This window comes from Staurois parvus, unplaced genomic scaffold (genome assembly GCF_062004578.1).
Source record: "Staurois parvus isolate SC_StPar_1 unplaced genomic scaffold, SC_StPar_1.0 ptg000789l, whole genome shotgun sequence".
NCBI classification, from domain to species: domain Eukaryota; kingdom Metazoa; phylum Chordata; class Amphibia; order Anura; family Ranidae; genus Staurois; species Staurois parvus.
Window position 1 is genome coordinate 71,290 of NW_028318585.1, and position 12,801 is coordinate 84,090.

At 41.4% G+C, this 12,801-nt stretch overlaps 1 protein-coding gene across 1 annotated transcript; it reads right to left on the reverse strand.

Moving 5' to 3' along the window:
• Window positions 1-459: 459 nt before the first annotated feature.
• Window positions 460-7,486, reverse strand: LOC149444313 (putative potassium channel regulatory protein). Its single transcript, XM_089654672.1, has 2 exons — window positions 6,798-7,486; window positions 460-3,054 (listed from the first exon to the last, which is right to left on the reverse strand). The coding sequence occupies exons 1-2, from the start codon at window positions 7,376-7,378 to the stop codon at window positions 2,802-2,804; spliced, it is 834 nt and encodes a 277-aa protein (XP_089510798.1). The 5' UTR covers window positions 7,379-7,486; the 3' UTR covers window positions 460-2,801.
• Window positions 7,487-12,801: the final 5,315 nt, after the last annotated feature.

The following is a 12,801-nucleotide window of genomic DNA, read 5'->3' on the forward strand; positions in this document are numbered from 1 at the left end:
ATGAATGTGAGTTAGGGACCTTAGACTGTACACTCCTTGAGGGTTAGGGACTGATGTGAATGTACAATATATATATGTAAAGTGCTGCATAAATTGACAGCACTATATAAGTACCTGAAATAAAATGTGCCAATAACAATAAACATAAATGTATTTTATATGATAGAACATGACAAAATGTGGAACATTTAAAGGGGTATGAATACTTTTTCAAAGCACTGTATGTCTTTAGATCAGAATGCATCAGGAATCCTGCTAGATGTGCATTCTGCTTTCTGTAGCCTCCCTAGCGGTCTGATTATGTCACTATTTCTGTGCTCAAAGCGGTACATTTTTTTGCATGGAAATATGTACTTTTTTTTTATTGTAGGCCTATAATTTTTAGGAATAATTCACTGAAATCTGTCCGAACAAGAGTCTAGTAAACATCCCGGGTATGATAAAATTTGAAACACGAAATCATAAATTATAATTTAATAAATAATAATAAAAAATAATATAATATATTTAATTCAATAATATAATCAAACCAAAAACACTGAAATTTGAAATATAGCCCCAAGTTCGCACATCACTGAGCAAAGTCGCAAAATCGTTTTCAGTGTCTGATGACGAATTTCCCCACGAATCATCACTCAATTCTGCAAGTGGTTCTAATTTACTATCGCTGTTCTCTAGCTGGTCTAAAACCGCTTTTGACCTAAAGGGATGCTTTTTGGACGCCATGGACGTTTCTCAGTTTCCAGGCAGAAAGAACAGTAAAAATGCAGGCAGGGCACAGGACAAAGCACTCGGGACAAAATGTATGTGAAATGGTTTGATACAGTAATGTTTTACTATGTGATTTTAGTGTATTTAGTGAATGTCACTTTTTGACATTTTTAAATTTCCCGCCAGTTCCGTCCCCGTACATCCTGACGTCGCAGGGAACAGAACCCGGAAGACAGATGCCGGCATCGGCCGGAGGACATGGCCGGGGACACTGCAGGAGGGACATCGCGGGAGCGAAGGATAAGGTAAGTGCAGAAGAGATCCCTGAGCAACGCTGCAGGGTATTCCCGAGTGTAGCTCGGGGTTGCCGCTTGTGGTGCTGAAACTTTACCCCGAGCTACACATGGGAATATAGCCAGGGAGGTTACTTGTTTTTCTATAATCACATGATATAAAAGGTTGGACTTGGCTAAACCTATGCACGACCTGCCAGATTTGGTGATCCTTTACAACTACATGGGAGCATTGCAGCATAGGAATTGTTATTTCTTGTGTCCCTAATGCCATTGAATCAAACAGATGCCTTTATTCTCAGGCCAGGGATACTTACAGAACAGATGCAGACAGGTTCAAATTAAACAAGGCAAAATTTACACTGGTTTGGGTCTGATCTAAGTTTGGGAAGAGAAAAAGTTATATTTGCAAATTTACATGGTATTCCTGCACAAGCACAGTTCAGACTTGTTCCTCATAATAGATTAAAAAACAAAACCCTCCAGTGACACAGAATAAAACATGTTATGCCTCAGATGCTGTAGTCTGTTATTCTAAAGCCCTGCCACTGACATCTGCTTTGTGGCTTCTTATCACTGCTTTTTGAACACAATAAAACCAGGGGTAGGCAAACCTTGGCACTCCAGCTGTGGTGAAACTACAAATCCCATGCATGCACAGCTCCCAGAGGAACAGACTTGAAGTCCTGCAATGCTTCATGGGACTTGTAGTTCCACAACTGGAGTGGCAAGGTTGCCTATTTCTGAATTAAAATATAAGGTTAAGTTAAGGCATAAATTTATACTCTTTATTTTATAACATCAGCATTGTAACAACACAAACTAGTTATTCTTGACAATCCAATATAATCTTACGTGAAAAAAATCTCCTTTCATGTAATGAGTTCTGCCTGTCTGCTGGCCATCTCTTTCTGCAACTTCCTAGATTCCCTGCATGCTTTGCAGCTTCTTTTCTACTGTTTTGCTTTCCATTACTAAGGACTACATATCCCATGGTACATTGCTGCCTAAAATAAGTGACTCCTGCATTGATTCCTGAGACTCCCCCTCTCAGCTCCTCTGTAGTTCACAAGGCAGGCTCTGTGAAATGTGTGACACAGCCGTGCCTACTCACAGGGTATAGTGAATACATGTCACAGAATTCAAGGAAGTAAATGTGTGGGGATCTTCATAAATATGTTTACAAACTTCAAGATCATTCGTTAATAGAAATAAATGAAATACAATGTGAAACTGGATATATAATATACATTTCGACCAGAGATAAGCTTTGATAGATGTTAGGGACAGGTTGATGTGTAATTTCTCAAGCTTGTGTTTGATATGTCAAAATATTTTTCCTTTGCCAGTGCCTTTCACTTGGATGGCTTTAGAGATGGCCAGTGGTGAGTGGGCATGCATTGTGATTAGTATGCATTAGCATGAGTACTTACTGTATGATGAATCTTACAAACAGGTACACACTCAAGGGCAGGGTTGCTCAGAAGCCAGCTAACCTATGATTTTTAGATTATGGAGGTGCCAACACAAGCATGGTAAGAAATATTCGGATAATGTCTGGTACAAATTGAACCTAGGACTTACAAGGTAATCATGCTAACCATTCCACTACCATGAATACTAATCCCAGTGTAAAGGTTGAAAGCGCAGTGTGTAATGCTCGTTCATTGTTACACATGGATAACCCAACCTGTTTTGGAAACAATGCCGCATACTGGAAAAACGAGTGTATTCTTACTGGTGGTTATGTAATGGTCAGTACAAGTGATGTTTCTCCTAATGGGATAAACAGGGTCATCATTTCTTTTTAGTTGACTTGCTCGGTTTCACTTGAATATTGATGTTCTTTTCCTGTTTGTAATCTTCAGCGATGGTGAGGATTTCAGGTCTTTTCTTCCTCTGGAATGTATAACACTCTACCTTCTCCTCCGCTGATACAGCTCTTGTGCTCACCAAGCTAAAGCCCTCTCGCAGCAAGATGTCCAGCAAAAGTCCCAGAACGTTGGTTCCATTCAGTAGTTTCCTCTGATCAGGCTTTATAGACACATACCTGCAGCAATGAGTTAAACAGACTGAAACAATTCAACTTCAAATGATGTTGGTTTCTTATACTACAAAACACAGTAGAGCCTTCTTAAAAAGAGAAGGTATCTACATACCTCATGTTGATTACATCACTTTCCTCATTGCTGTTTTCCCATCACTTATGGACCCAGGTCAGAAGACCAGAACGTAAGGGGAAATCTTTTGAGTTCTATCCATGTTCTATATACACTATATTGCCAAAAGTATGGGGACACCCCTCCAAATCATTGGATTCAAGTGCTCCAATCACCTCCATGGCCACAGGTGTATAAAATCAAGCACCTAGGCTGCAGACTGCTTCTATAAACATTTGTGAAATAATGGGTCACTCTCAGGAGCTCAGTGAATTCAAGCATGGTATCATGATGGCCAAGCAGCTACATCCAAGCCTTACATCTCCAAGTGTAAACCACTGGACTCTAGAGCAGTGAAGACGTGTTCTGGGATGTGTTGCCAGGAGAACGGTACTTTGCCTGACTGCATTATGCCAAGTGTAAAGTTTGGTGGAGGAGGGATTATGGTGTGGGGTTGTTTTTCAGGGGTTGAGCTTGGCCCCTTTAAAGGGAACTCTTAAGGTGTCAGCATACCAAGACATTTTGTACAATTGCATGCTCTCAACTTTGTGGGAACAGTTTGGGGATGGCCCCTTCCTGTTCCAACATGACTGCACTAGTGCACAAAGCAAGGTCCATAAAGACATGAATGAGTGAGTTTGGGGTGGAGGAACTTGACTGGCCTGCACAGAGTCCTGACCTCAACCTGATAAAACACCTTTGGGATGAATTAGCGTGGAGACTGCTAGCCAGGCCTTCTCATTCAATATCAGTGCCTGTACTCACAAATGCGCTTCTGGTAAGAATGGTATGGAAGATTGTGCTGCAGGGCAAGGAGACATGATGACAAGAGAGGAGAGCAGAGTGAAAGAAAGATGAGTTCATCATTTTACAGATTTTGCTTTCACTGTCCAGACTTGTAAGGACTCTTTCACACTTGCAGTGGAGTGCAGTGCCGTATGAGAAGTGATCTGTGTTTGGCTTGCCTTTCAGAGGGCATTTGACAGGCAGTGAGAGAGCCTCACCTCACCACATGGTTTAGTTCTATAATACCATACTACCGTATCAAAATTGTGTGCATTGCAAGCCATTGCTGAGCGGGCCTATTAAACTCATTTGGCCAGTTTTACAGATAGTACAACCTGTCAAATTGCACCCCGAGTTAAAAATTCCAGAGCCGTGGCATCTGTACAGCCTCGTCTGGCTGTATTGGGACAGTTCAAGAGGGCAGCTGCCTGTTTTTACCGCCACATGTTTGAAGGAGCACTAAGGCTCCATTCACATTAGTGATGTGGCAAAGTGAAAACGTGTGATTGCGTTTGGAGGTGCCATTCATTTCAATGGTGGGAAAACATGCTGCGATTGCAGCAAAAACATCCTGCATTTTCAAGTGCCAAACACGATCGTACGTTTTCACATTGTCTCTTTTCAAATCGCGAACAGAGTTGCGGCGATTCCGCCTGCGATTTGCAATGCCCTAATGTGAATGGAGCCTACGTTTTAGCAGGAAAAAAAACAGGTCTACTCCCCAGCTAGGTAGAGCTGTGCTGTATAGTATAGCTACGTAAAGCTCAGGACTTGGACAAAAATACAAATCCTTTAGCAGACAAAACAGCCGCCATATACAGTATGTATTTCATCTGTGTATTTAGCTGTTTGCCTGGAGTTCTGCTTTAAATCATTGGAGAACACATTATAGTTGTCACATGTTTACAATAAATAATGCTAAATTATAACCTTGTAAAATCTGAAGTCCTTTGTATACTTGTATACGCTAGACCAGGGTTTCTCAACCTGGGTTCCTTGAAGCCCTAGTGTTCCTCCAGAGCTTGCTAGGGGTTCCTTGAGCAATGAGCAATTTCAACCTCTCAGATAATTTTCCACTGACAACATGGGTCTTTTTAGCTATCTGTAAGAGGGTAATTCTTCTCAATGACCAAAAGTGTAAGGAGCATTCTTCCCACTGACAATCTCACTAATGTACCATGAGTTGTAGATATAGTAAGTTTTAACAGGAGTTCCCTGAGACCGGAAAGTTATTTTAAGGGGTCCTCCATGCTGAAAAGGGTCAGAATGGCTCTGCTAGACCTTTTGAATTCATTAACCAGTTGCCGCCCGGCTTATAGCCAGATGGAGGCCGGGCGAACAGCTGGTGCCTCCGGGTGGATGCCATATGGCGTCCTTTCAGGCATACGCAGTGTGCCTGCCCGCAGGGCCACTCTGCGGCGCGATCTGTCACCGGCCGTAATTCTTTGCTATAAGCAAATTGTGTAAATAAAAAAAAAAAAAATACTGATCACTTCCCCAAAGTAGTACAATGTTACTATGGTAGCATTATACTACTTTGGTCATAGTGAAACATGAAAAAAAAATCTTAAAAAAAGAGAAAAATTTTAATAAATTAAAACTAATAAAAAAATGTAAAACAATTATCAATTTTTTTTTTCGTACTGTCACCAGTCAGTGTCCCTGATCACCACCATGCCAGTTATATGATGATGCTGTACTGCACAAAAAAAAAAAATAGTGAAAATAATTTTTTTAATTTTTTCATTTTCTGAAAAATTATGACAAAAAAATTACAACTTAAAAAAACTCGCCATGCCTGTTATGAAATACATCGGACTGTCTACTTTGCAAAAAGTGGTCATTTGGGGGATATCTGTACTGTTGTGACATTCTTGGACCTCAAGAAATTAGATTGGCTGTCAGTACTTCAGGATTGATCAATATTCAGATCTATACCATAGTTTGTGAACTCTATAACTTTCCTACAAACTAAATAATACATCCTAGTTTGGGTTATTTTCACCAAAGACATGTAGCAGAATACATCTTGGCCTAAATTTATGAAGAACAATTATTTATTTGCAAACTTTTATAACAGAAACAAAGAAAAACGTGTTTTGTTTTTTTTTTAATTTTTGGTTGTTTTTTGTTAATTTAGCAAAAAATTAAAACCCCAGTGGTGATTAAATACCATCAAAAGAAAGCTCTAGTTGTGTGAAGAAAATGATAAAATTTTAGTTTGGGGACAGTGTTGTATGACCGCGCAATTGTCATTCAAAGTGTGAGAGCGCTGAAACCTGAAAAATGGCCTGGGCAGGAAGGGGGTAAAAGTGCCCGGTATAGAAGCTGTTAAAGTGATTCTAAAGGCTTATTTTTTTATTTTTTTTTTTAAGAAAAAATAAGAAACATGTCTATACTTGCCTGCTGTGTGCAGTAGTTTTGCACAGAGCAGCCTGGATCTTCCTCTTCTCGGGTCCCCCATAGGCTCTCCTGGCCCCTCCCTCCTGTTGGGTGCCCCCACAGCAAGCAGCTTGCTATGGTGGCACATGCTGCTCCATGTGTCGATTCACACATGGAGGCACGGCCCTGCCCCCTCTCTCTTCTCATTGGCTCACTGGCTGTGATTGACAGCAGTGGGAGACAATGGCTCCCACTTCTGTCTCAGCTGATGAGAAAAGGGAGATAGCTGAGACTCCTATGCATATCGCTGGATCGAGAGGGGACTTAGGTGAGTAAGGGGGGGGGGGGGTGGCTGGGAGTGATGCTGCACACAGAAGGATTTTTACCTTCATGCATAGAATGCATGAAGATAAACCTTGAGCCTTCAGAACCACTATGAGATACTAACAAATAAACTGCAATTTACCTGGCTCCAAATTGATCTCCTGTTGCGAAGTCTGTTCCACACTGGAAGATAAGGTCATGATGTGAGGGTCTTTGTAGAGGCACAGGAGCAAGAGGTTTCTGGTTGGAAAATGGGAAGTTCCATCCTTGACCTCCAATTGGCTGTTCTACATACATTACAATACGGTCAGCAAGAGCTTCAACTGTACTGCTGCATGAGCAGAAGACACGGAAGAAAGCATGTGTCTCTTGCAGGAGGAACCTTACTTCCAAGATCTCCTGTCTGGGCCGGTAAAAGTTCTCCTGGCCTAGCTGTTCAGCCAGAGCCTGAAGTTGGTAGAACTCTGCTTCCCTCTGAAGTCTTTCATATTCCGAGAAGTCAGAGGGTAAAGTCAAGTGAGAAGTTCTGAGATAGTCCAGTATGTAGCTGAACAAGGAGCCATCCCTGTCTACAAAGAACTGACCGTTTACAAGCCTGAAATCCCGATCGCTGCCATCCAGCATGTGTGCCAGTCTGGATTCTGGGAACCTCTGAAGTGTTGAAGCCAATGTGGTGAACTTCACACCCCCAACATTTAGGGTTACAACGTCTGGATTGCTCATAGCTCACCAACTGTTCAGTCCTGTAGAAGCTGACTCTGACAGACTGTACTAAACAGGAGAAAAGAAAAGCCCTTTTACTTGGCAACAACAACCCAAACACATTGCAGATATGCTGATGTATTTGAGTGTGTGTGGCTTTAGTTGCTTGGAAACGCCCATGACTCTTCCATTCCGAATAGAACTTTGTTGACTGACCTAGTGAGAACGGGAGAAACTACAAGAGTGTGATTGCCAGAGTACAGTATATACTGACGATGACCATGTGACTGCATTCAGACTTAAAGTAGAACTATAGGCAGAACTTTCTTTCCCATTTTGGATAGGGCAAGGGAGGGTTATAAGCCCTGTCAGATATTTTTTCCCCATCTGTGTCCCTTTGTGGCGATTTCACTTCACTTTCTATCCTATAGCCAAACAGGAGATGAGAGGAAATCCCTAAAAATTAGGGGAATTCCTTGGGGACCCCCAGGTCACCAGAACTAGTGTCCCCATTGGAAGATTTCCCCTTTATTACTTTTTTTGGGGACAATCCAAAAATGTGTGATTTTCTTTTACTTTCACTTTCAATGATAATGGTAAACAGAACAAACAGAGAGGGAGAATCTCCCTTACGGGGGCACAGAGAGCAATAAAAGCTGACAGAGATTCTAATCCCTCCCCACTCTATCCAAAACTAAAAAAAAAAAGTTCTGCCTTTAGTTATACTTTAAGCCTCGTACATGCGTTAAGAATATCAGATGAATGGCCAGCCGTTTTTGTTTTTCCCCACATGCTAGTCTCATATTGAAAATGAAGAGATTACTAATGTTCCGAAAATTCTCTTAAGACAAAATACAACTTTGAAAGTATTGTTTTGTAATGTGGCCTTTGTTGCTCCATTGTTTTGGGACGAATACTGTACTGATTAAACGTAAATCGTTCGTTCTGCTATCGTATGAGAAATTTGTGCTTGTCCCTTTGGATCATTTCGTATGAATTGTTGTGATTCTTGAAAGCTGTGTACTAATGATCATATTATCGGACAATCACTTAGAAAGCGGTATTTTTCGTTAGATTTTCTCATCGTGTGTATTAGGATTAAAGATTTCCATACACTAATAGAATTTTTCTCAAAATGTTTTTAAGAATGTTTGATTGATTTTCTAATTGTTAGTGGGGCCAAGGTGATGTTTGTTTTCGACTGAAGTGATGAGAAACTTCAAAAGGGCAAGATGAAAAATTTTTCAACAAACTTCTAAGAGTAGATGTGGTTTTTGTTCAGACAAGTCCATCCATTCCAAACATGAATGTTAAAAGCAAACACAATTTAGATTTTTTTTTTTTTTTTTTTAGTGGAGGATAGAGGATTGGATTGCAGAAAACTAATGATTACTGATCACTGGAACCCCCATGTTTTGTTGTACTTCTGTGTACAGTTCCAGGTCTTCATGCTGGGAGTATGAAGGAGATGATAGATGATCCTGAAGTCCATCTTGGCAGCACAGTGGCTTACTGGTTAGCACTTCTGCCTGGCAGTACTAGGGTCACTGGTTCAAATCCGCACCACCTGCCTGGAGTTTGCATGTTCTCCTTGTGCTTGCGTAGGTTTCCTCTGGGTGCTCCAATTTCCTCCCACACTCCAAAGAGATGCTGGTAAGTTAATTGGCTCCTGTCTAAATTGGCCCTAGTATGTGTATGTATGAATGTAAGTTAGGGACCTTAGATTGTACGCCCCTTGAGGGTTAGGGACTGTACAATATATGTATGTAAAGCACTGTGTAAATTGATGGTGCTATATAAGTACCTTAAAATACAATAAATAAATCTATATGGGAATCATAAGAGACAATAAGCTGTGAATTGCCATTTACTATTCATCCCAGTCCCACATGTCTTATCAGCCTGGAAGTATTTGGCACAGACCCTGCACAGAAATAGTGTTAGCTGCATTCAGTGGATTAGGAAATGCTAGCGTAAGAGCATCAGTTCAGGCCACAAGATATTATTTACATGTCAAACGCTGTCTCAAGGAAGCTCATGTCCGGCTAACAAGCAACCGGGGTCAGGGAAAATGGCAAAGAATAATACATAGATAAACATACGTAAGTATCATTTTACATAAATCTCTTTCACACACTCTATTTGCTTTACAGATTGTCCGCCTGCAGAAAGTCTCTACTTTAGTCACAGAAAGATAGAAAAAGAATGGCAGCCAGGAGGTAAAATGATCTGAGGGTCCTTTTCACATTTATGGATTTAGGGTAATGTGTGTACCTACTGAATGTTCGTTCATTATCAGGGGCGGACTGACAACTCATGGGGCCCCCGGGCAATAGGGGATCATGGGGCCCCTGTGTCCTTGCCCACACTCAAAGCACACCCAAAAAAGACTATAAAAGTTACCAGGGGCATTTCATTGGGCCCCCTGCTGACCCCGGGTCCTCGGGCAGTGCCCAAGTGCTCGAATGGTCAGTCCGCCCCTGTTCATTATACAAGGTGCGGGAGAAACATGGAGATCTTCCATAGTGCAGATGTGCTAAAAAGGCACAAAACTGCATGATACATGTGTTTTTGTATTGTTTGCCATTCTTTTTAGGGCTTAGAGTTTATCTAAATCCAAAACTAAAATTGTAATATATTGTAGTTTACCAATCCCTAGGTGTGAGGGCTGCTTTCGTTTTCTGTTTTCAGTCTTTTTTTTTTTTTTTTTTTTTTTAAATTTTAGCTGCTGATGCATCTAAATTTTGATCAGTGTGTGGTAGTCACCGCTTGACAGAATGTATTCGTTTAATGAACTTCTGTCAAAGGGACATATTCAGAAAATTTTTCTCATTCAGTGGTTGCAGCTGGTTAGCCACAGCCACTGTTCAGTGTATTCTGACAGCAGCAGGGGCTCCTCCATCAACCTTTTTTCTGTTACTTCAATGACTTGTCCCACTACTGATGAAACCATCCTGACTCCTTTTGAACTAAGGTGCCGAAATGACCTCCCACACTCTCCAAGCTTGATCCTCTTGCTGTACTATTGACTTCTGGCAGACCCTACACTACATCAACATGACTATGGCAATGGCCTGCAGTTGCCCACATGTTCATATAGTCATGTTGATGTAGTGTAGGGCCTGCCAGAAGTCAGTTGTACAACAAGAGGATCAAGGCCAGAGAGTGTTTACTATAGAACCTGAACAATGCGGGCATATGCTACGGCCAATATCCGGCAGTGTAGCAGAACAGGATCGTAATGGCTTGTTACCTCAGTATTTTCATTGGATGAATCCATACTACGTCCTTCCCAGGATCCGGTATTTGACATGCCTTTTTTTATGTAACTCTGCACTTTAGACTTTATGTGCTTATTCTACCTGATTTGTATTGTGTAACATTTTGTTCTCTACACAGTGTTACCACCGATTGATATTGCATTATTGTGTTAGATACTTTATCTAAATAAAGAATTTGAAAAAAAAAAAAACCTAAACAGTGGACCCAAATTTGAACACTATCAGATCAAGCTCTCAGAATGTCCTTGCATTAGAAACTGATTATAAACGGGATGTTGCTTCCTTGGATGTGGCTTTCTGAGAACCTATGAACACACATGGCTTTGTTGCCTACTTGTCCATACACTTTGTACCCAAATATATAATATACTAACCACGCTGTTCAATATTGCTATCCCCATGCTGCTAGGAGAGACACTACTTAATCCTAAACCAGATCGTCTAATGATCCATCAGTTCAAATAAATAACTCATGTTTTAACTGCTACCGAAAGATGACAGCAAGAGTCTGGTTATCAAACTGACCCTCATTGGCTGAAATGAAAAATAGGATCCATCAGACTTTCTCTAATGAGAAACTGGTTTTAAAACTTTCTGACATGATGCACAAGTTTAAAGACATTTGGGACCCATGTGTAGGCAGGTGCCTACTAGGGAAGTTTGATGCTAGTTAATCTGACTGAGCTGCCCAGGTGGGGAAAGGGTTAGTCTGCGGTTTCCTGGGCTTTTTCTGAGCCTGTCCCCCTCCATATGTTACAAATAAATAGGGGGAAGGCTGGGTCCAGGAGACCTTGGAGTTCTGAAGAGGACCACATGAGAAGAAGTTACAAGGTCCATGCCAGAAGGATGTAACCTATAGCAACCAAAAAACACCCGCCTGAGGAACCACCAGTAGTGGACTAGCACCTGGACAGGTATGCCTGGGCAGCCAAAAGTTTGTTAGCTAGGAAAGTTGTGTCTGGTCTAAATACGGTAATGCTGCAAAACATTTGGTAAAGGTTCTTGAACTACTCTAAGCCTGGTCTGAAGTTACTCAAAAGTGTGCATGAAGGTACTGTACAGGGTGTATCTAGGAGAACAGAGCCAGTGAAGCACACATAGGGTGAAATAATAAGGCCACTACAAGGGGTTAATGTGGGAGGAGAGTAGTTGCCACGGGAAACCATGAACTGGTGGGAAGATGGTAAGCAGCCAGGCAGCAGCGGTACCTGGTGTAAGTGATGGGTCCTCCGGTAACAAGGGGTTCAGTGCCCCCAAGAGTTATCTGGGACTCAACACACTGTACGAATACCTTATACCTTGCCACATGGAGCCAAAAGGAGTTAAAGAAGTGCACAAATGAGGTTGACGCTAGTGGACAGCTGCACACAACTCTGTAACTGAGATTGAGGAGGCAGAGTTACTCTGGACTGGTGAGGGTAGAGGCTCAGCGATGTCCCTCCTAAATCCAACAATCATGGAGTAAAGGTGTGTAGTGACACAGAACAGCACAGTTCATAGAGATACCCTGTAGGTTATACTGCTTTATAAATTGTACAGCTCATCTCTAAGCAGGAGTTTCACTTTAATGTCAGCTTTCACATGAATGCAGCCCCCACCTGGCCCCGGGCATTGAGGAAGGTGTTCACAAGAAGTCACCATGGTGTGCATAGGGGAGGAGGCCCCACCCACCACTGGGTCTCACAGTTTTTACCACCAGATTTTGATCTTCACCTGATAGACTTAGGATATCTTTAACATCTTTAGGTTCAGCTCCCTAGGTCTTCCATTAGCCTTCTTAAACTCCAAGGTACTCAACCCCTTCCCCATCCTCTTCCTCCCTATCCTTCTCCTCACTGTTCTTTGCTACCTTCCTCAATTTGCCTAGCATGCTTCATTTATGTTAATATGTTGATATATGGGAAATGTCCAAACTGATGTACCACTTACCCACTAATATTACATAGGTGGTCCTTATACAATGTATATATTTCAGCTCAGCCTAATGTATCAGGATGTTTCCTTTTTTGAAATACGAAGAAATGTTATGAATATGTTCATGTTTCTATGTATGTTCAGATAACACTTGAAATAAAAAAAAAAATATTGAACAAGAAGCAGTATCTTATTCTCGCAAGTGTAGGACCTATCCACTATTGCAAGGCTTTTATTAATTAAGTCCAG

Coding starts and splice junctions, on each gene's coding strand:
- LOC149444313 (XM_089654672.1), bottom strand. CDS start 7,378: ATGAGCAATCCAGACGTTGTAACCCTAAATGTTGGGGGTGTGAAGTTC. Junction 3,055..6,797: donor GGAGATCAATTTGGAGCCAG/GTAAATTGCAGT, acceptor TCATTGCTGCAG/GTATGTGTCTATAAAGCCTG.